The sequence below is a fragment of the Castor canadensis genome, chromosome 3, assembly GCF_047511655.1.
Source record: "Castor canadensis chromosome 3, mCasCan1.hap1v2, whole genome shotgun sequence".
Classification (NCBI taxonomy): Eukaryota; Metazoa; Chordata; class Mammalia; order Rodentia; family Castoridae; genus Castor; species Castor canadensis.
In genome coordinates, this window is record NC_133388.1 from 178,791,123 (window position 1) to 178,815,564 (window position 24,442).

The 24,442-nt window shown below is 36.8% G+C and overlaps 1 protein-coding gene across 6 annotated transcripts in view; it reads left to right on the top strand.

Moving 5' to 3' along the window:
* Positions 1 to 24,442, top strand: part of Col14a1 (collagen type XIV alpha 1 chain) — a 277,904-nt gene that overhangs the window by 108,086 nt on the left and 145,376 nt on the right. For all 6 annotated transcript variants that reach the window (XM_074069130.1, XM_074069129.1, XM_074069128.1 and 3 more), the window contains 2 exons: positions 1,353 to 1,496; positions 8,180 to 8,269. In XM_074069130.1, coding sequence (XP_073925231.1) covers positions 1,353 to 1,496; positions 8,180 to 8,269 — 234 coding nt within the window. The remainder of the gene's footprint in view (positions 1 to 1,352; positions 1,497 to 8,179; positions 8,270 to 24,442) is intronic.

The window sequence follows — 24,442 nt, forward strand, 5'->3', positions numbered from 1 at the left end:
CAAGTTTTGCCTAGAGCCAGCCTCAGGCAACAATCCTCCTACCCAAATCAGGCAGCGATCCTCCTACCCAAATCTCTGCGTAGTGCTTACTGATTGAGATGAGGGCTCACTAACATTTTGCCTGGGCTGACCTTAAACTTGAATCTTCCCTATCTCTGCCTCCAGAGTAGCTGGGATTACAAGTGTGAGCCACTGTACCTGGCCTTTCACAGGGTTTTCTGAGGAAATTTCTTTTTTAGTGAAGCATACATTATGAACGATTTACTTGATGTACCTTACAGCATTTGAGTTTTAAATGAAGAAGAAATTTGTGAAAGCAGATTTAACATCTTGGATACAAATGCATTTAAGGAAATGTGTTTTGGCCAGAGAAAAGTTCAGTTTTGCCCTCAAGTAGCAGGCAGCTGTGATAATAGCAACAAAAACTTCGGCCCTAATAACACTGATCTTATTAGAATATAACTAAATATTATAATCTGTGTTATATTTGATTGATTCAGCAAATTTCAGACCCCTCTTGTGATTACTGTTAGAGTGACAGAAGTTTTAAATTAATTTCCTTTTTCTTCAATGCATTAATCACTGCCAGGAATTAGAGAAGAAAGGTATATTTGGAGTTTGGCACAACACTTAGTACTTAACAGCATTTCTAAGAAAGCCTTAGATGTCAGTCTAATTTCATGAAGAGGTAATGAGATTTTGAAGTCTTCCTATGAATCTATTTAGTTTTTAGTTTTTGTGAAACTAACCTTTAAGTAGCCAACGCTGAGTGATTCCTTCAACATGCTGAGCCAGTGGTGCCCAGATTTAAGATAACTAAATTGCTTGTGTTTCGAGGATGATTTGAGTTACTTCAGAGAGGCCCAGCAAAAATCCCAATGTGGATAATTACATTGAGACTGCTCATATATCCCCCTTCATGTTTAAGTAGAATTCTTTTCCTTGAAGAGAATATCTGATTTGAAAGCCTGCTGCCTTCTAATCTTGTATTACAGTTTTTCTTAGAGTACAAAAGCAATAATGTGTTATGATGAAAGATTTTTGTGAATGTGCTTTTATCTAATTTAGACAGCCATTTGTTATCTACTGCAAAAAGAATACAGCTGAAAATGAGAATGAAAACTATTATAATTAAACACTACACACATATGTACCATAATATGTACATTAAATGTATTTACCTCTTGATGTGTATCAAAGCATTGTGTTGTACACTGTAAATATATACAGCAAAAATAGAATTAAAAAATGTCTTTGCCTCTTAAAATCTTGGTTGCTGGTTAGTAAAGTTTCTTAATGCACACAGTTAATCATATGCCTTAGAATTGATTTATCTTTCTGTTTTATTATAGGCGGAAAAACCAATCAATTGAATCTCCAGAACACTGCGACTAAAGCAATTATTCAAGGTCTTATGCCAGAGCAGAATTACACAGTTCAAATTATTGCATACAACAAAGACAAAGAAAGCAAGCCTGCTCAAGGCCAGTTCAGAAGTATGTATTTACAGGTCTTACAGTACTACCTGTGGCTCTGTCCCCACATTGGACTTGAGCCTGTGGCATATATCCTAAAGAGTTGAAATCCTAGATTTTTTAGATTTTCAGAACTCTTAGAAGACTATTGGTCCAACCCTCAATGAATCCTCCTATCTCTGTGCCTCCCTTTCCCTACTTTGATGGATTCCTAACTGTTCTTTAAGTTTTAGTTTTCAAATCCCCTACTTGACATTTAACCCTTTCCAATAAATATCAGTTAACATTTGTTAAGGACCTGTGGATGGAGCAGACTACATGACAGGCAGGTTTGTAAATAGCAACATGGTAGATATACATGGATGCTAAGAGAGGAGTTGCTCTGTTGGCACCAGTAATGGGCTGAGGAGAAGGTGGGTGTAGGAAAGCTCTGGATCTGAAGTAGGTTGTAAATGATATGTTGGAAGATAGAAAAGACAGAAAAATGTCTAAGCAGGGGAGAAAGCTTGGAAACAGAACAATGCAGGCCTGCAAAGTTCTGATACACAGCTTTTCCTAAAATTGGATTTCAAGCTTGTGCACACAGCCCTGATTCTTCCACCACTCAGGACATTCATTCATTTTTTTTTTTAGTTTTAAAAAATATATACTACATACCCACTATGTGCCAAGCCATGTTTTCAGCGCTGGACACATGAGGAATCCTTGCCACTGTGGACTACATAGCCTAGTGACTAAAGACTCTTCCCAGAGGTAGCCCTTCAAGTGTGAAGGACAAAAATTTTTGAATGTGAATACAAACAGAAGAAGCCTGTCCTGGTTAACTTTTTTGTTACTTCATTGTTTTCTCTCAGTGTGGAGATCTAACCCAGGGCCCTTTACATGCTAGGCAAGCACTTCACTATTATACTACATCCCTGATCCTGTTACTTCATTTTTAAAGTAGAGTCCTAAAAAATTAGCTAGCATTTGTTGCCCTCAATGCAGAGAAACTAAAGCAGATACCTTAAAAGCAACTGAGGCCAATAGGTAAAGGGGACCAGGAACTAGAGAAAAGGTTAAATCAAAAAGAATTAACCTAGAAGGTAACACCACACACAGGAAATTAATGTGAGTCAACTCCCTGTATAGCTATCCTTATCTCAACCAGTAAAAACCCTTGTTCCTTCCTATTATTGCTTATACTGTCTCTACAACAAAATTAGAAATAAGGGCAAAATAGTTTCTGCCGGGTATGGGGTGGGGAGGGAGAGGGCGGAGTGGGTGGTAAGGGAGGGGGTGGGGGCAGGGGAGAGAAATGGCCCAAGCATTGTATGCACATATGAATAATAAAACAATAAAAATTTTAAAAAAAGGAATAAAAATGGAGTAACAAAAGAGGAAAAAAAATAATAAAGTAGAGTCCTTTAAAAACTAAACTTATTATAAGGGGAAATTTGAGACATAATATCAAAAATCTACTGTAGAGTGAACCCTTAAGCGTCGATCGTCATCTGGCCGTAGCAGTAACCACTTGTGACCAGTCTCGTTTCATCTACACCACAGCACCTCCTTTGCTTATTCTTTTGAGGCAAATCTTAGATATTATTTCAAGTAGATTTTTCTTATTTTAAACAATAACTGCTCCAATCCTGCCATAAGATTAATCTACAAATCTGGGAGACCATGGATTCTGGAACTTTATATGTAGCAATGTTCTATCTGGATTTTCTATACCTTCTCTTTTTCTTCTTCCTCTGTAATGTTTCATCAGACATATTTTGTGAGCTTAAAAAATTAAAATCAAGGACAACTTTGTTAACCTGCTGCCTCTTGAAACTTCTGAACAAAGACATTTGGTAAGTCTGTTTGTCAGGAGAACATACAGATGTTGTATATACGTTTTACATTCTCCCGAGACTCACATTGTCTGGAAGCCCTGGAAAAGGGGTTCATGTGGTTTTTAGTACAAATCATCCCTCTTTATACTTGTATGGTTATTGCACTTCAGTCTTTGGCTTCCTACGTCCTTATATAAGTTACTGAAATAATTCCTCTGAAAGTCTCTGAGAAGCAGTAAAAGGGAAAAGATGAAACCATTCATTTCACTTTAAGCTGAAGGTTTTGTGATTGATTATTTGAAATGTTCCACAGACTGAGCAGCAGAAGAAACACAGGGGCCCTTTAAAAGCTTTTGCAGTAGCTACTTATACAAAACACATGAAAGGACGTTCATCTGTTTTCACTAGCTTAGCTCCTGTGTTAGTGAAATAGTCTAACTGGTTAGTGGATAAATTATATGTAAGCATACCTTATTTTTAGTTATGTTATTATTGTTGGTAGGATAGAGGGATTTGTTCCACTCAAATAGCTATTTCTTAGAATAAATTTAAAATAACTTTTCATGATTTGCATTCCCATTTTGGGTTTCAGTTATATTCTTGTTCCCTGTAAGACAGAGCTTAAAGCCTGGTCTTCCTGCTTGGAAAACTTTCACAGTTGGATTCAGGCAGGAAAATGATGATCAAGGCAAAGTTTTGTGGATTTGGATTTTTTTTTTGAACTTGCTCTTGCTAGGTAAGCACTCTACCACTTGAGCCACACCTCCAACCAGATTTGGATTCTTTTTGAGAGTATTTTTTTGAAACAAAGGAAAACAGAATGACTTGCCCAATATGCTGGATATTATGATTCTAAATTTGCCATAAGCAACTCAATCACTTTCAGCCTCATTTCTTTATCTGCAAATAGGGGTGATGGCCTGGGCCTATATTATACAGATTAATTTACTCACATCACAGTGATTGTGAGTAACACTACTTTGTTGGTGACAGTCTGATTTCTATTCTTTTTCTTTTTCTTGGAGGTACTGGGGTTTGAACTCAGAACCTCAAACTTATTAGGCAGATGCTCTATCACTTGAGCCAAGCCCTTAGCCCCTCTTTTCTTTCTTAAATCATAGTCTCATTGTGGAGGCCAGGCTGGCCTCAGACTTGTCATCGTCCTGCCTCAGCCTCCTGAAGACTGGGATTACAGGAATGTTTCACCATGTGTAGCACACAGTCTGTTTTCTAACTGGTTTTGTCCCTACATGAAGGTAACTGAGCAGCTTGGTGTGACATATCTATTATACTTTCTATCATGGCCCAACTTTCAAAATGACTATTTTGTTTTCTTTTTCATCCATAAGTTGATGCTGTGGTCTATTTTGGCAAACTTTCTTTTCAGCCACCATGTTGGCTCTTTAGCCTGATGTTCTGCTCAAGAAGAGAAAGAAATCAGGAAAACAATCCCCTTCAAAATAGCATCAGAAAGTTAAAATACCTAGAAACCTAACGAAGGAGATGAAAGACCTCTACAATGAAAATACAGAAGAAAGAAACTAAAGATGGCATTAGAAGACTGAAAACCTCCTATGTGCATGTATTGGCTACACTACCAAGAGCAATCTACAGATTCAGTGCAATCCCTATCCAAATTCCAATTCATTTTTCACAGAAATCAATCCTAAAGTTCACACAGAAGCACAAAAGATCTCAAATAGCGAAAGCGATCCTGAGAAAAAAAGAGCAATCAGGTATCATAATACCTGACTTCAAATTGTACTACAGAGGCATAGTATCAAAACCAATATGGTACTGACACAAAAACAGACATGTAGACCAATGGAATAGAATAGAAGATCAAGAAATAAGTCCACACAGCTACAGACATCTGAATTTTGACAAGGGCACCAAAAACCTATGTTGGAGATGAAACAGTTTCTTCAACAAATGGTGTTGGGAAAACTTGATATGCACATGTAACAGACTGAACCTAGATTCTAACCCTCATCTTGCATAAAAATCAATTGAAAAAGAATCAAAGATCTTAATGAAACTTTGAACCTGCTGGAGGAAAGCATAGGGGAAAATCTCCAAGATACAGGCATAGGTAATGCTTTTCTGGATAAAACCCCAATTGCTCAGGAAAAAAGAATAAGAATTGACAAATGAAATTGCATCAGATTAAAAGACTTCTGCACAGCAGAGGAAACAATTTCCAGAATCAAAAGAAAGCCTACAGAATGGGAGAAAATCTTTGCTAGTTACTCCTTGGATAAAGGATTAATGTCCAGAATAGAAAAAGAGGTCAAAAAATTAAGCATCAAAACTACATAGAATCCAATTAACAAATGGGCAAATGAATTGAACAGTTTTCAAAAGAAGAAGCATAAGTGAGTAAGAAACACAGGAAGAAATGCAAATCAAGACAACAGCACTGAGATTCCATCTCGCCCCGGGCGGATGCTGTCATCAAGAGAATAACTCTGCTGGTGAGAATGGCAGGTGGAGGTGGAAACCCTTATACACTGTTAGTGGGGTCATAAATTAATGCAGCCACTATGGAAAACAGCATGGAAGGTCCTCAGAAAAACTTAAAATAGAACTACCATGTGATCCTGCTATACCACTCCTGGGCGTTCTGAAGGAATGTGAGTCAATATACAGTGGAGACACCTGCACTCCTATGTTTATAACAGCACTGTTCATAATAGCCAAGCTATGGAATCAGCGTAGGTGCCCATCAACCAATGAATACATAAAAAACAAACAAACAAACAAACCACAAGAGTATTATTCAGCCATAAAGAAGAATAAAATTCATTCTGGAAATGAATGGAACTAGAGATATCATGTTAAGCAAAATAAACCAGATTGAGAAAAACAAATATCACATACTTTTTAAATCATATGTGGAATCTTAGTCCTTACAGGGACTTTTAGGGAGTGGATACCAGCAGGAGAGGGGATGTGAAAGGAAAGGGTGAATATAATATATATATAAGAAAATAGAATAATGAAACTTGTTAAAGACATTTTTAAGAGGGAGGAGATGAAGAAGAGTCATGGAAGGGTGAATTTGATCAAAGTGCACTGTATGCACATAGGAAAATAACACATGAAACCCCTTTGTACAACTCATATATGCTAATTAAAATGTAAAAGATCAAATATTTTATCCAACTGAAACATCTTAATGAATATTGTTGCACATTAACCTTCCAGTGACTACATATGAACATGTCAGTTCTTTTATTTTACTGAGTATAATTGAAAAATAAAAATCGCATTTATCGAAAAAAAAAGGATGATTTGTTGATCTTTGCCTACCACCTCTTGCCCGTCTGACTTAAATATTACCTTTTCAGTAGAGTTTCTCCAGATCTCCATTTTTTGGAATTATTTATATTCTTCTCTCCCAAATCTACTTCTACCTTCAGCATTCCTCAGCACATTTTTTTTCATATTAAAGTAGCATACATATTTTATTTTAGAAGATGTAAGCAATCTGAGGCCTTGGGCCATGAGTGGGTGGGATTGAAGATGCAGATTTGGAAATTATCTGTAGAAGAGATGAGAATTTAACCGTGAGATGATAAAACTATAGGCAGGTGTGCAGAGATGCAAGGCAGCCTTAGTATATGGTCATGTTTCAGGAATGGAAGCAGAACAGGGATCCAAAGAATTACAGTATGAAAGAGATGTCAGCAGGGTAGGAGAAAACCAGGACCATGCCTTTGTAAAAACTGAGAAAAAAAGCTTTTTAAGAAAGGGATGACTCCTAAGTGCTAATGCTTATAAAGAAGCCAGAAAATGAGGTCCAAAAAATGGATGTAAAAAAATTAGAGTATTGAGCCTAACAGGATCCAAGTATTTTATTTAGTACTTTTATCTTAGAATTTAATCTCTGGGTCCCAGAAAACCATTAGAGGTTTTAGGACACATACTAGAATTAGAGTGATATGCCCTTGGTAGATGAAACTTGGTTGATGACAAGTCTAAGCCCTTTCAGCAAAGAGATGAAAAGAAAGAGGGCGAGACTATTATAAAGACAGATTGATGGGACTGTATCCTGGAGAGGACAACAGGGATGGTTTGGAGGAAATCATTGCTTCCTCTCTGTAGCCTGCCCTCCAATAAATGTGCTCATTTCCATGAAGTAAATCTATCCTTAAGTGAAATATCTGCCACTGGTTTGCTTCTGCACTTTCACAGAGCACTTTATTTGTTCAGATTTCTATTTTGAGGTAGTCTTGAGTGCCTCCAGCAGCTTAAGCTTCTACACAATGGCAGACAAGCTTCTGTGGCATTTGAAGCAGAAAATGCAATGGAAAGTTAAGCTAGTGGTGTGAGTTTGCATGAGGGTATTAAATGCCAAAGGTCAGTCCTTACTAAATGGATAAAGAAACACTATATTAACATCTGTTAATATAGAAACATTCTGTAACATTTGGGAGGAAGTTCATATGGGTTTCTCTACCTTCTATTGCAGATAGAACAATCTAAAATAAGAATTAAATGTCTCAGTGTAATGTCTTTGTAGTGTAGGGGCCAACCTTATGGCTTGAATCCTAGGCCAATGCTTGCTGGTTTTCTGAGCCTCCTGTTTTTTCCATTCTCTTGGGTATGACGTGGGAATAATGATGGCGACATTATAGCAATTATGAAGACTTTAGTTTATTTGACACATCTTTTCATAGTTAACACTTAACCAAAGCCTGAAGTGCTTTCCACACCTCATGACAAGGTTGAAAAAAATGATATTTGGGGATGAGTTAAAGCCACTGAGCTAATTTCTATTAATACTTTTAGGGCTTGCAAGGATTTTAGTAAAATTCACTGGGTATTTTCTTTTAGGAATTAACATAACATGTTTCTTCTGTGTTTCTATTTTTCTTCCAGTTAAAGATTTAGAAAAAAGAAAGGACCCAACAAAGCCCAGAGTCAAGGTTGTGGACAAAGGAAATGGCAGTAAACCATCTCCACCAGAAGGTCAGATATTTTTTTGATTAGCTCATTTTGGGATTGGTTGTGTTAATTGCACAGGAAACACACACATGTGTGCCTGTTGGTCCCATCAGAAAAGTAATGTAATCGTCTATGAAAATTGCCTTTGGCTCCTTTCCACTCCTTCCTTCCTCACACGTAAGGGCTGTCAACACTTTGGCGGGCGAGTGACCTTTCTGTTACTTTTTTATGAATGTACAAGCATACACGTGCAGCTTGTCATGTTAAGTTCCTTGTTCTGTGCATTGATTTTTCGCTTTAGGATTGTCCCTTGTCATTGCATGGAGGAGGCAGGATTGCCAGTGGTAACTTGCACGGGCTCCCACATTTGCCTGCCTAAATTCGAAGTCTGCCTTTGTCACAGTTAGGTTTGGTCACCTTAGCTTATACTAGTTATCCAAGTTTCTATGTCTTTGTGTCCTCATCTGTAAAATGTGAAGATTAGGATTTGCCTTGGAGAATTCTTTGGGATAACTTGTGTTAATATATGCAACGTACTTAGAAGGTTGCTCACCCTTGAATAGTGTTAACTTTTTTTGTTGGTCTGCCTCATTTTTTAAAGCTGGTCAGATAGTGTTCTGTGGGACAGACTACTAAAATCTATCAGTTACTCCCCATCAATGGTCACTGAGGCATTTTCTGATTGTTGCTATCACAAACATGGCATAGCAAGCGTATTTCTAACTATGGGACTTCAGGGTTAAAGAATTTGCAAATATAGACTGCCAAATTTATAGATAAATAACTGACTTTATATATATATATATATATATATTTTTTTTTTAAATTCCCAATATCTTTACTGCTGAGTGAACATTTATTTAGTCAATAATAAATAGTTTTACCTGTTTTGTGTTGTCTTTAAACAAAATATTTAGTCCCGGTGCTGGTGGCTCCTGAGTAGTGGCTACTGAGGAGGCAAAGATCAGGAGGATCGTGGTTCAAAGCCAGCCTGGGCAAATAGTTTGAGAGACCCTATCTTGAAAATACCTAACACAAAAAGGGTTGGTGGAGTGGCTCAAGGTGTAGGTCCTGAGTTCAAGCCTCAGTACTGCAAAAAAAAAATATTCAGAAGTTTTCTAAATATTTCGGTTAACCCTCTTGTATCATATTGCTGTATTTTTACAAATATTTTCTCCTGGTGTGTTATTTGCCTTACAACTTTTTTCATCATTTTGAGATTTTTTAATAAAGTAAAAAGAAACCCGTGACATATTCGCCACTCTGGCTCCTATGTGTTTCATGGTTTAAAAATTTTTCTTAGTTTATGAAACACTTTCCCATTTTTCTTCTAATGATGCATAATTTTATGTTTATTATAATTTATAATTAAATATGTTAGAGGCAGAAAAATATATTAAGGTAATATAACAAAAATGTTTATCCAGTTTATGATAATAAACATTTTATAATACTGTTGAAACTTACTATTTATCCCTATAGATTCCATTTCCTCTCTTGTAGGAGTTACTCCTACCATGAATTCTGTGTTTATCATTCAGCTATGTGTCTTTATCATTTTACTTCCATATATATATATGTATATACATGAAATACACGTTAATTAAATTAAACCATATTCACTTATATGTTAAAGGTTTTATATACATTTTTATCAGAATGAATTTATACTTTTTCAACTTGTATTTTAAACTCACTGTTAGACCTTTTTGATTTATCTGTGCTGATTTATATAGAGCCAATTCATTTTCTTTGCTATGCAGCACAAAATTCCATTGGACAAATATATCCCCATGTATTTAATCTTTCTACTCTTGTATTATCAATACTGACTTGGTAAAATATCTTTATTTATGTCTCCTGTGTATGTGGTAGAATTTTTCTAGATTATACTTTAAAATCAAATTATTCAGTTGGGCATATTCATATTTTCATTGATAATCTATAGTATCTTTATGTTTTATATTTGATCTGTATTTCCTTCTCTATTATATTTTCCTTTCCTAATTTCTGGAATTGGATGTTTAGCTAATTAATTTTTAATCATTCTTCTTTTCTGTTACATAAATTTTTAATTCTGTAAATATCCAAGAACTTCTTGAGCTGTATGACTTAGATTCTGATATGTAGTGTTACTATTTTCTAATTTCAACGAGATTTCTTTTTTTAGTCCAGAATTATCTAAAATATGTTATTAATTTCTAAATATATGGAGACTTTAAACATATATATTTGTTACCAATATCTCACTTTATTGTATTGTGGGCAGAGAACATGGTATGTAGAAATATTCTTTGAATTTGCTGAGACATTTTATTACTTAAATGTGGTCAATTTTTTAAAACCATTCACATGTCCTTGAGGAAAATTTCTTTTACTCTCCTTTACTAATGTTTATCCATTGCTATCTGTAACTCTGGTAATTTTCCTTCAAATGATTTTAATGCCAACCTTATTTCATTTAGTTCTCACACAATATATCCATTCTCTGTTCTTTAACTATCACTGTATTTGTGTCCTTGGATTCTAGGTGAAAAATCTTGTAAGGAACATTTAGTGGATTTCTTTTTCTCCTCCTCCTCCCCCACTTCTCCCTCTTGCTCCCCTCTCCTTTTCCCTCTCCCTCTCCTTCTCCTTCTCCTTCATCTTCTTCATTTTTTCTTTCTTTCTTTTTTTGCCACAGTGGGGATTGAACCCAGGGCCTTGATCATGCTAGGCCAGTGCTCTACCATTGAGTGACACCCTCAACCCCCAACTCATTGATTTATGACTTTTCTTTTATGTGTTTCTTTTCATAAAAGAAGGTTTATTAATATTTTTAATGTATGATTTTATAAGAAAAGTTCCCAGTTGAAGTTTGGATTGTCATTTTTTGCCACTCAGTGCTTAGAGAATCTTTGAGATAGACTCCATCTTCTATCTATGGATTAGAGCTTGGCTCTAGCATTTATTGGTTATAACTATATGTTCCTAAACGGTTGTAACTTCTCTATGACATGAATTAAAAGCAAAGAAGTGGATAGTGGAAAATTGAGGGTGATATTTGCATATGTTCTGAGAAATCCTAAGAAATATCAGGAGAAGGAGGGTACATTCAGCAGTTCACATACTTGTTAGAAGACATGTTCATGGAGGGGCCTTTCCTGGGTTCTCTGTCAGGCAGGTGCTGTCTCAAGATGTTTATTGTAATGATGAGGATCTGGGAGAGGATAAATCAGGAGATTTAGGGGAAAAGGTGGCTTCATTTGTAGGTGAGGGCTCCCATGAGATGTGTGCCGGGGCAGTGAGGACTTTGTGAGGGCACTAGATTGTGGGAGAACTGTCTAAAGATGTAAGTTATAAGCATGGTGACTATCCAAGCCAGTATTAAGCCTTCAGGAGGTTGAGTAGGGGAGCATTGGTTGAGACCAATGGAAACAAAAATTCCCTCCTCACTCACATCCTTAATGCAAGACTTAGCATCAGTTCTCTTCCAAGATGTGGTTGTTCCCTGATTAATATTAAACTACGCTGTTCTTTGTTTTCCTTGTAATCTACAATTTTCTGGTATAAGAGTCTACATTAATAGTGGCTCCGATAGAATCAGACATTTTACATATTTCAGAATTCTAGTTTAAATACAGAGAGCTGAGATTCATAACAGAAGTTGTTATGAAGTTAAATAGTTACTTGTGTTTAATCTACTGTACATGTTTCTTCAATAATCCAAAACTAGCTTGCAAACAAAAGTGGTATTTGCCTTTGAGCAGAATATTGGCACATTTGCATGAATTGCTATTCCTCTCTTATCCAAAAAGCTTCCTCTAGTTTTGCATAAGAACGCAGAACCTATTTGAAAAAGATTATGTGACAGATAGGAAAAGTAGCATAGAGTTTCTTTTTTTTTTCTATTAATATTTTTTTCAATTGAGGTCACTGGCCTTCTTTAATTTTTTTAGTTCTCTGCAGTGAGAGAAGGGGTGGGTCCCAGAGCTCCCACTTTTCAGGGGAAAAACATGAGATGACCTATTATTCTTTCCAGAAGTCAGCAAAGTATAGCCCATGGGCCAAGTCTAGTCCTCTGACCATTTTTTTAAAATAAGATTTTACTGGCACACACACTATGCTCATTCCTTACATATTGTTCATGGCTGTGTTCCCACCATATGAGGGTTTAGTAGTTCCAAGCAAGATCATATGGCCTGTAAAGACTAAAGTATTTTCTATCTTGCCTTTTTCAGAATATGGTTGATGATTCTTGCCTTAGAATGTTAAAAACTTTTGAATCTGTTGAAACAAAATCCTTCACTAAGCTGAATAATTAATTGCTTTTCTGAGGATGCTGGTTTATTTTGCTTCTTCCAATAAGAATTGCCTAGGATATATTCCTGTATATGTCTGCAATGATTGAGTTAATATATGCAAAGTACACAGAACACAGTAGGTGTTATGTAAGTATTTGGTATTGATATTGGAATGTTTGAAGCCAGGCATGGTGGTATATGCCTGTAACCTCAGCATTTGGGAGGCTGAGGCAGGAGGATCAAGAACTTGATGCCAGCCTGGGTTATAGGTCAAGGCCCTGTCTTGAACAAAACAAAATATCCTGATATTAGAATGCATACTTTGCCTGAATTAATGTCATCATAGGCCAATCTTGTGTGCTGATTTGACAGTTACTACAGAGGCAATGTTTGGTGATTAACCCCTAGAGCTGGCCACTGAGTTTGTCGCTGGGGATTAAGTGGTGAGAGTGGTCTGTGGACTTCTCCCCTCATAGAGCTTACACAGTCCAGCAGCAACCTCAACCCACACACCCAATACATTCTCTTGGAAAAGAGCCAGTTCTGAATTGTGAATACTCATTCTGGTTGAGTATGACCAGGGCACATGATTATCCTTAATACGTGTTTTCATTTATTGGGACCACTTACCTCCCATGAATACTTTTATAGTTCTGGACTCATAGTTAGGAGACTGATTTAAAATTTTATCATCTTTTCCACTAGCTATTCTGGGCTTTGGAACTGCCAAACCCGAGACTGTGAGTTCAGTTTGGCAAGATTGGGACTGGTGAGGATTTTAATTTCAGTTAGGCAAGGGTCAGAAGATCAGCTAAAGTACAGGCATATAGGAAGGATTTTAGATTAATACTGCTTAGATCCTGACTCCAGTCCTAGAAGCGAGAGAAAGGAATTGTATCTGGTCATAAATGGTACATTGGGGTTAAGTTGTGGGCTGCAATTCATGCATTATAGAATTTAGAAGGATGCCTGGCTCATAAAGTTTGCTCTATAAGTGTTTCTTCCTCTTCTTCCCCATTCTCATTTTTGTGATTATTATTATCCAGCCACTTGACATGGTGTTCCAGCGGCAACACTAGAGCAGACTGGGAAACAGCTGTTGATCAGTGCGGGGGGATGCAAGGAAGCCCCTCTGTCTATGCCTGAGCACTATGTTAGGAAAAAGGTCCTCATGGGTCTGTGTCACACACAGATTAGACACTCGAATTTACACTCCTCCCATGCTCTGGGATCCTCGCATTGAAGATTAATATAAAAATTGCTCAGAGATGGTAAAAGCAGTGGGATGCCTGGCAGAAGCAAACACAGAATCACTATGAGGCACAAGGGCTCAGTGTTCTAAGGATTGTTGCAGATGAAACAATGCAAAGAAGAGTTCACAACTCAAAAATTTCAAAACTCAGAAGTCAACCATGTGCCATAAATAAGAGTCTGAGGACCCCAAACTTTGGTCCCAGGATCCTGTTTGTTTCACTTGCCGATTGATTACCTAAAGACTATATAATATATAACAATATTACTATTAAAGACTTAGAAATATTTAAAGCAAGAGAAGAAAAAGAATGAAGGGCTATAGTAAAGTAAATTGGTAGATTGAAAAGGGACCAAATGAATATAGCGAATTCTGAAGGGTGTAAATAAATAAAAGAAAGCGACACCCAGAACCAGGTTAGTGAGACTGTAGGATACCAAAGACAAAGGTAGGATTTTAAAGGACAAAAGGAAACCAAGTAGGAAGAAAAGGACTTGTGGAACCTATTTCCAATTGATGGAAATTTACCTGTGTGCAATGATCTGTTCTTTAATTATTTAGAGTATTAAATAAAGCCACTGTTTTAAAAAGTATGTCAGTTGACTTAGATGAAATCACAACAGGTATAAAAGAAGACATGATTCTTCTCCAATGGGAATACTACTAGTCCATGATGTATTTTAAGTGTCACCTCAGTGTAAGAGGGCAATTGACATTATACTATTCGGAATCCACACTATTTATTGCTTCTCATTATAGCTAACTAAAATAGTTTTTTAGTTTTCAGAATCTGTGTAGGATTCATTTTTTTTTCCTTTAGACTTAGTTTCCTTTTGGTTTGTGGTGCACCTTCACTGAAAAGTTCTAGGTAATATATTAAACAGGAGTCTTTTGATTGCCTGAAAGTATAAGAAGGTTCATGTGTGGTTCCAATTTGCTTAGCAATAGGATACATTCTTCTTAAAAAATGTTTATTATGATATTATTGTTGTAGTTGAGGTACATTGTGACATTTACAAAAGTGCCTACAATATATATTATATTATAATTTATATATATATAATATATATTATAGTTTACTCAACAAGATTCATTCTAAGAAATGTGTCACTGGGTGATTTTGTCCTTGTGTGAATGTCATAGAGTATACTTAAACAAATCTACATAGATCAACCACTCACTTGGTGTGGCTCTTAGTGTTATCAGTAAATGCAGTGAACGCAAGATGTATCAGGCTGCTGTTCATGTAACATGCCACCCTGTTTTACAGCAAAGTTTTTTTGTAAGTAGAAAGACAAAAAGTAATAAAATAAAATATAAACCTAAAATAATGACAAAAGTATTGCATAGTAAATGTGTAAACCAGTAGCAGTCATTTATTATGATTTGCAAATATTACATAGTACATAATTGTATATGCTGTGCTTTGTAAGCCTACTGGTTTGTTCACATCAGCATCACCACAAACCTGTAAGTAATGCATGGTGCTGTGACATTCCCATGGCAGTTTTGTTCTATGTGTTAGAGATTTCCAGCTCCCTTTAAATCTTATGGGACCATCATCATCACATATGTTGTCAGTCACTGAATGAAGTGTCTTTCCTTATACAGCACTTGACTGTTTCATGCATTGTTGAATCTGGGTTCTCAGTTCAGTGTCAGTTGCTTTCTCTTGCTCTTCTGTCTCCTAACTTTGATTTCCACTGGTATAGCTTAATTTCTAGGTGGGCTTCTTGAGGCAATACTGAGACTTCCAGGAGTTCTCTCCAGGAGAATTTCATGGTGGCAAGCAACTCCAATATCCCATTATGGGACGCATTTTTAATGTTATCTTTATTTACTCATTTGTTTAGTTTTGGCAACACTGGGGTTTTAACTCAGGTCCTCATGTGTGCTAGGTGAGTGCTCTTTCTACTGAGCTGTGCCCTCAGCCCTATAGTTATTTTTAGAAAACATCTCAAGAGGAGTTTTAATTGGCCCAACTTGATTCTTATGCCCATCCCTGACCCAAATGCTGTGAGCAAGGAAATACAGTAATCTGATTGTCCATTTCAGGAGCTGCAAGGATTGGATCGGCTCTATCTGAAATACATGGATTGAGAATGGTATTGGAAAAACACATTTAAGTCAACCAGCTATAAAATATTTTACGATTCTCTAGGTTATCTCTCAACTGTGTAGTATAAAAATGAACTTGTTCCTGCTACCTCATGAAAGAATTGAAGAATTTCAAAAAAGTAAAATTTCAACCATACAAATTATAATTTTACTATTCAGATTATCTCTTTAATAAAAGCAATTTCTTTGAAAAACAATGATGTCACACATGCATTCTCATCAAGGGTCATTTCAACCCCCAATGGACAAAAATTGGTTCTTAGAGCACAGGATGACAAATCTTATTCCTTTCATGTATAAAGCATATGATGTAAACAGATATATGTCTGTGTCATTAAATTTCATGACATGCTGACAGGAAAAAAAGGTCTAAAAAGATTTCTTACGGAGTAATTTAAAAGCATTGAGAAACACTGAGTTAACGCAACAAATGTATAATAGAAAGGTTCTTGTCTCATTTTAGCTCCCTTTCTCCTCAGTTTCTGAGGATTCCATGACATTTTGTTGAAGCAGAGCAACTGCAAAGATTGTCAGTGAAGCACCAGGCAGTAAATACATTTTATAGTTCAGGAGATAAGTCCGAAAACAAGATGAATGGCCTCCCAGTCTGAGGTTCAGAAGGATAAACAGTAATAGCATTGTTACAAGGATAGTTATTTTCTTCTCATAACTTTATTTTTTTCTTTCTTGCAGTCCTTGTTATTGGCTTTGGTCTGCCTTAGTAGATAGCACACACATCTTTTTGGTCAAATGGCCTTTGAAATGTAATCCTCTTCTGCTTTCCATCTAGCTGTGTAGTTTCAGACATATTAATCACCTAAGCCTCAGTTTCCTCATTTGTAAAAGGATCATAGAGTCATTGGTGACATACCAGATTAAATGCTACCTTTTTTAGTAATCTCGGTGCATAGGATTACTGGCTCTTAAGGAAAGTCACTTTCCATTCTTGTTTGTTCTACTTTTTTTTTTTTTTGTCTCTCTTCTGTTCTAAAAGAAAATGTAATCATCCCTCAGTGTGCATGGGTGATTGGTTCCAGGAGCCCTGCAGATACCAAAGTCCAACGATGCTCAAGTCCCTTATGCAAAATGGCCTTGCCTTTGGATGTGCTATGCACATGCTCCCATATGTTTTAAATCATCTCTAGATTACTTATAGTGGTAATGCAATGTAAATAGTTGCTCTACTGTATTATTCAAGGGAAAATGTCAAGAAAAAAGTATATATGTTCAGTGCAGATGCAATGTTTTATTTAATATTTTCAATCCATGGATGGTTGAATCTACAAATGTAACTCTGGAAGAGGAAGGCTCACTATATGAGCAAACTGGATACATTAGTGTTTTACATTATCAATAATTATTTGTGGCATACTTAGTTTTAGACTCAAGGAGAGATGTTCTAAAACCTTGGGAGAAGATTAAGAGAGAGACCCTACTAAATAATCTTTATTAGCATATATTAATTATACAAAATAATGTACTTCATTATGACATTTTCATACAGGTATATAATGTGTGCTCCCCCACCTTTACCCTCTCTTTATCCCCTCTCTCTATCACTGGGCCTGCTTGTAGTTACCTGTCTTTTTAAAAAAAAAAAAACCTTAAACTTTGCTTGTGAAAGAAGACATGAGGTGTTTGCCTTTCTGAAACTGGCTTAGTAATTTCACTTAACATGATGATCTCTAGTTCCATCCATTTTCCTACACAAATAACATAACTTCATTACTTTTTATGGATGAATAATTCTCCACTCTGTATGTATATCATATTTTCTTTATTCATTCATCCATTGATGAGCATTCATGCTGACTGCATGACTTGGCTATTGTAAATAGTGCTGCAATAAACATGGGTGTGCATAGGTATCTCTACTATATGCTGACTTATATATATATATGTCCTTTGAGTACATATCCAGGAGTGGTGTACCATGATCATTTGTTAGTTCTATTTTTGTTTTTTTGAGAAATCTCCACACTGATTTCCATAGTGGTTGCACTAATTTACATCCCCACTAACAGTGTATAAGGGTCCCTTTCCCCCACATCGTCATCAGCATCTGTTTTCTTGATGATGGTCATTCTGACTGGGGTGAGATGGAATCTCAATGTAGATTTGATTTCTATTTCCCTGATGACTATGGATGTTGAACATTTTTCATATATTCATTGGTACTTTGTATTTCTTCATTTTGAAAGTGTTTGTTCCACCCAGCACAGTGGCTTGATGCTGTAATCCTGGCTACTTGGGAGACAAAGATAAGGCAGATTGTGGTTGGAGGCCAGTCTGGGCAAAAGAAAAAAAAAGCAATACCCCTTCTCAATCAATAAGTCAGTTGTAGCTGTGGAATCAGCCTAAGTGTCCAACAACAAATGAATGGATAAACAAAATGTAATATATATATATTATTAGTCATAAAATAGAATGAAATCATGTCATTTGCAGGAAAACAGATGGAACTGGAGTTCATCACGTTGCTTGAGATAAACCAAGCTCCAATGACAAATACCACATATTTTCACTAGATCTAAAATGATGATGATGGTGATGGTGATGATGATGATAGGACATGAATGCACAAGTGGGACTGTCTGGGGGGGATCAGTGGGAGGAGGAGGGGAAAGGAAAGAGTACTGGGGCTGAAGAGGATCAAAGTACGTCACACACACACACACACACACACACACACATACACACATGAAGATTGCATAACAAACCTCATCAAACACTGTTTGAAAAAAGAGGAGGTGAGGGAGGAGAAAAAGGGAGTATAATGGAGGGAGTGATCTCATTCAAAGTACACTGCATGCATCGATGGAATTTTCACAATAAAACCCAGTTGTACTATTAACGTATGCTAATAAAAAAAGAAAAAAAATGTTGAGTGTGGTGGTGTACCTGTGATCCCAGCAACTCAAGAGGCTATAGGTAGGAGGATCCCAGACTGAGGCTGGCCTGGGCCTCAGACCCAACCAAAAAATTACTAAAGGAAAACAGGCACCTCAAGTGCTAGAGCACCTGTCTAGCAAGCATAAGGCCCTGAGTACCATAAACAAAAACCAAAGTGTTCCTTTCATTTGCCCATTTTTGATTTATTGATTGCATTATTTGCTATTTTGGTGTATAATTTTTTTAGTTCTTTATGCATTCTGTTTATTAATCCTTCCTTACCAGATGAATAGCTGGAAAAGATTTTCTCACATTTTGTGGACTGTCTTTTCACTCTGGCAATTGTTTCCTTTACTGTACAGAGATTTTTGATTTGATGCAATCTCATTGGTCAATTCTTATTCTTATTTCCTAACCTGTTGGGGTTCTATTCAGAAAGTCATAGCCTGTGCCTGTAGGTTGAAATGTTTTCCCTTAGTAATTTCAAATTTTCAGTTCCTACATTAAGGTCTTGGATCCATTCTGAAGTGGTTTTTGTACAGGGTAAGAGATAGAGGGTCTAGTTTTAGTCTTCTACTTGCAGATATCTAGTTTTCCCAGCACCATTTGTTGAAGAGACTGCCTTTTCTCCAGCATGTGTTCTTGCCATCTTTGTCAAGAATCAGATGATTAGAGCTGTGTGTTTATTTTTGGGTCATCTATCCTAATTATACTAGTCTATGTGTCTGCTGAAAAGACTAATTTTTAATAAGGCAAAAAAGAAAAAAATTCCGTTTATTTAATGGCAAATGTTATGGTTTGTGCATTCAGGACTTACAAAAATGAGACAAAATTAGTCATTCAGAAAATAATCACCGGCTATCTGGAAAGCACAGTATACTTATATATACAGGTGTACCTGTGCACCATGAGGGTCAGGGGATGAAGTACTCTCAGTGTAGGCACAAATTTTCTCCTAGTTCCTTCCTCACTGCCCTTGATAAGATAATTTCAAGGAATTTTGACACTTTTTCTCTGGGCCTCCAACAAAATTTATCATTCTCAACCTGTGAGAGTGGTAAGAATTCTTAGCTCTATCTGAAATTAAATTTTATGTCTTTGATTTTAAGAGAACTTCAACATGTTTTTGTAAAAACCATATACTTTACATCTATGAAGACTGCTATTGATTTTGGCAGAGTCTATCTGTCAGAGGAATGCTGGTGCTCACCAATTGGTACCTTCTTGTCCAAGGATTTTCTATTGGGCATCTTGTCTCTGTACTTTCAGATCTGACTGTTGGCATCAAATGGAGCAGGTTTTGGGGCTTAGAAATTTCAAATTTTCAGGATCTGTTTTTTAAATTAATGAATCAGAGTACCAGAGACAACTGATTTGTTGTATTTTGTAGACAATAACTTTGAAAAACTAACAAACGAAAGTAAAGCAAAGTAAAAGTAGCCTGATCATGCAGTATTATGTACAGAGCTGAAAATAAATAGAATAGCACACAGCAGCTTCTGAAGTTGAGCAAATTTCATGTTACAATAGGACTGGTCAGACAAAATAGCCTCTCTTGGGTCACTATTAAGAAAACAGGAAAAATTTGATTTTAAATCCAATTTTATATAAAAGTATCAAAGAAGGATCTTAATAGAGGGGGTGAATTTGATCCAAGTATATTATATACATGTGTGAAAATATCACAACGAAACCCCTTTGGACAATTAATATACACTAATAAAAATAGAAAGAAGAAAGTATTTTTAAAATTTTTATTAGGATTTACTAGGGGGATACATTGTGATATTTACATATGTGCTTATAATATATCTTAATTAGATTTACCCCCTCCATCATTCTCCTCCTTCCCCCTCTTCCCCTTCTTAGAAGAATTTCAACAGAGTTCATTCTTCTATTTTCATATATGAATACAAAATACATCCACCATATTCACCCTCATTCACCCTTTCCTTATGCCCATCTCCTTCTCAATGGTACCCACCCCTGAAAGAGACCTATTTTATCTTCCTGTCCTTCATTTTTTAAAAAGTGTACGTTGATAGTCCAAGGGGGTTTTGCCTTGGTACTTCAGGCCTGTATACATCATGCTTTAATCAAATTAACCCCTCTATCCATTACTTATTCTTATGAAAGTATTTAAAAAGGATCACACCTTTTTTGGGGGGGTCTGAGGTTTGAACTCAGGGCTTCGTGCTTGCAAAGCAGGCGCTCCGCCAATTGAGCCACACCTCTAGTCCAAGATCACGTATTTTTAAAGGAAGTAAAATTGACTTTAGGTATCTTGCATTGTGGTAGGTAGAATTTGGAGAGGGTAGACAACAAGAGATGAAGGGAATAAAAAATTGAGTCAAAAGTCTCAGAGATTGTAATATCGTTGGGAGAAAGAAGAGTAATTGTTTGGGGAAATTGTGAGAAATAAAGATGGATAGGTCAAGTGGAGTTGAGTTTTGGTGATCTTTGAAAAGCACAATGAACTGTCTAGACTTAATTCAGTAGATGGGAAGGGAAGAAATAATCTGAAATTTTAGTATTGAAAGTCACTTTGGGAGCCGTGGATTCCTCAGCTATTCCATCTGCTTTCATTAGCAGAGATCTTGCTGCTTTCCAAAGCAGACATTCTGTCTGTAATTGAGTTGAAAGCTGTCACCTTGTACACTCCTGTGGGCATATAGAACAAGCCTAATCCCTCTTCCATATGACAACCATGTAAATATTTGAAGACAGCTGTCATGTCTTCGCCCAGGTCCTTATGGTTTGAAGCAGGACTGGTTGTCAGTTATTGTTAAGATGTGGGGTGCTGATTGACAGCTGAAATGTTATCTTGGTTATGGTGTTGCAATTTAGCTTCACATTCCTGCAAGTTGTCATGGCTTTACTTATCCCAGGTCAAATACAGGACAAATGACTATAGCTTCATGGTGTCTTCAATTCCAGAGCTTGGCAATCTTCCCTTTTTTCCTTCTTTCCTCTCTTCCTTTCCATCTTCACACCCCTTTCTTCTTCTACCTTCCTCCCTTTATAGGGATGTTGTGAGAGTTAATCTTGATCACCAACTAGACTGGATTGAGAAAGTCCTAGGGGATCGGGAAAGCATACCTCCAGGGGTGTGTGTGTGAGACAATTAGTTCCTGAGGGCTCTGACTTAATCAATGGTTTAATTCCTTGATGGACTTATAATATCATAGCATTATTGGGAGGTGGTGAAAGGTAGGAGGTAGTGACTAGTTGAAGGAAGAAAGTCACTAGGGGTATGTCCTTGGGACTTGCCCTGGCCTCTTCTTGTATCCCTCTTTCTCTGCTTCCTGGTTACCACGATGTGCGTTGGTCTTCTCAACCAAACCCTCCCTGCCATGATGGACTGACATCTCTGAACTTGTGAGCCAAAATAAATCTTTCCTCCCTTAAGTCATTTATGTCAGGTATTTTGTCAGAGAAATGAGAAAATGAACAAATACAGATGCTTTGAAAGGTATGTCTCCACCAGGACTGGATGAAATGAAAATTTAACTCACTTTAGTTATGGTGAACTCCAAACACAGCTGAAATGAGCCCCTTGCTCCACATCCACTAATAGGTGATGCTGATGTTATCCTGTATCCCAGTGAGCATTCATGTGGCATTCTGTGAGGACACTTTCTATGGTAATGATAGCAGGTGCATTGGAAAAGGCAGATGGGACCAAACATTTAGAAGAACTGGTGACTAGTCCTGGCTCTTCCAGTAACCAGAGTCCATCACTTGCCCTCTTCAAACTTCAATTCCATTTTCTGAAAAACAAGGACAGTAATGGTTCTTCATGGGAATGTCGCAAGAATCAGAATGTACCAACTTTTTTTAAAGAGTTCTTCTGTAAGCATTGAACTTTTGGCAATTATAAAATAATACTAATTTTTTTCGTTGGTACTGGGATTTGAACTCGGGACCTCACATTTGTTAGACAGGCACTCTACCACTTGAGTCATTCTGCCAGTGTTTTGTATTTTTGAGATAAGGTCTCTCAAACTATTATTTGCCTGGGACTGGCTTCAGCAATCCTCCTGATCTCTGCCTCCTGAGTAGCTAGGATTATAAGCATGAGCCACCAGTGCCTGGCTATGTTAATTCTTTTTTAAAAATACATATCTTCACTGATGTGGCTGGAGCCAATTATTTCTTGGTAATGGAGAGCTTCCAAGAATTCTGTGCAAATTCTGAGAGATTTTCTTTTGCTTTTGGTTGGGAAACTTGAATTAAGCCTCACAAGAGACTTAAGTGAAAAATCTCTCTGTGGCCACAGTTTTCCTTCAAATGTCTTAGTTAATGAATGGCCTAGCTAGATATTTTGCTAGTGGCATAGAAAAAAATAATTCCAAGCCACTAAATGAATTCTGGCGTAGCTGTGGTGACATGATTATGAGGTTTTCTGACTGCCTGTTTAAGACAGTGAGAGTAAAAATAGTATAAGCTCCCCTTTCATGCAGCTTAGCCTCTAGCACTGCAAAATATCTAGTAAGACAGGCAACCCTGATCTGTAAATAACTTTAACCCACCTTCCCTGAGTGGCGGGTGGAGGTCTGGAGGATAGACCATCTTAATTGAGCCTTTGTGCTTCATTTCTCTTGTGCTGTGGGTATGCATATGCCAAGAGTTGAGCACCACAAAGGGTTTAAAAAGATATAGCACCCCTCCTTCCTTGAGGTGTTCACCGGCAGTCAGGGAGAGAGAAATGTTAGCAAATCCTAATATTACAGTGTGATGAGCACAAGAAACTGAGCAAGTGCAGAGGCTGTAAAGTGGGGCAGGTATCACTCTACACAAACTCAACCACAGGATGAGGGGAGAGATTCATGGAGCTGGGAGGTATAAACTGGGTTTTGAAGGATGACTAGGAGTCTTTTTTGGCAGCAAGAGTCTCCTGGCAGTGCTCCTTTTGCATTTTCATTAACTAGTGTTGAGGAGTACATATCTCTGTGAATACATTACAGACATTTCTATATAAACCATAAGTAGGCCTTTAATTTGAACGCCATCAGAACAAAAAGTATAATATGGAACAAAAGAAATAATATGGTATAAAAAGAATACTTTTAATTTGGTAATTTCATGTCATTCTCATTACAGTAGAACCACCTTCCACATGCATACGGTAACTCTTTATAAGACTCCTTTATTTTCATAAAGTACTTAAAAATATGAACTTATTTTGTTTTGTTATGGTCTGTTTTCTTTCTCTGAGAATTTAAATTTTAGGCAGGAAGTTTATTACACTTCTGGTTGCCCAAAACAGCACTTAGTACATAGTAAGCACTAAATAAATATGTTTTTAATAAACAAATTTCATGCAGGGAACTAGTTGTTCGATTTCAAATTAATAAACATGGGTGAGTATAGAGTTTCTTGTGATGTTAGCAACACAATACAACTGACATGAAATGATTGGTACAGGAGCACTTTTCATGGAGCTGTTGCAGGACCTTTGGATGCGACATCAATTTTGGACAGATAATTGGAGACGTTTGCAAGCGGCACACGTTAGCTGTGGACACTGCAGGGCGGCCACTACAGGGACACTGCTGTATGTCCATCTTTTTCTAATTGTGTGTGATGTAGAATGCCTTCTAGAGGCCAGTATAGCCCGGTGGTTAAAAGCCTAGTGATGGTGACATACCA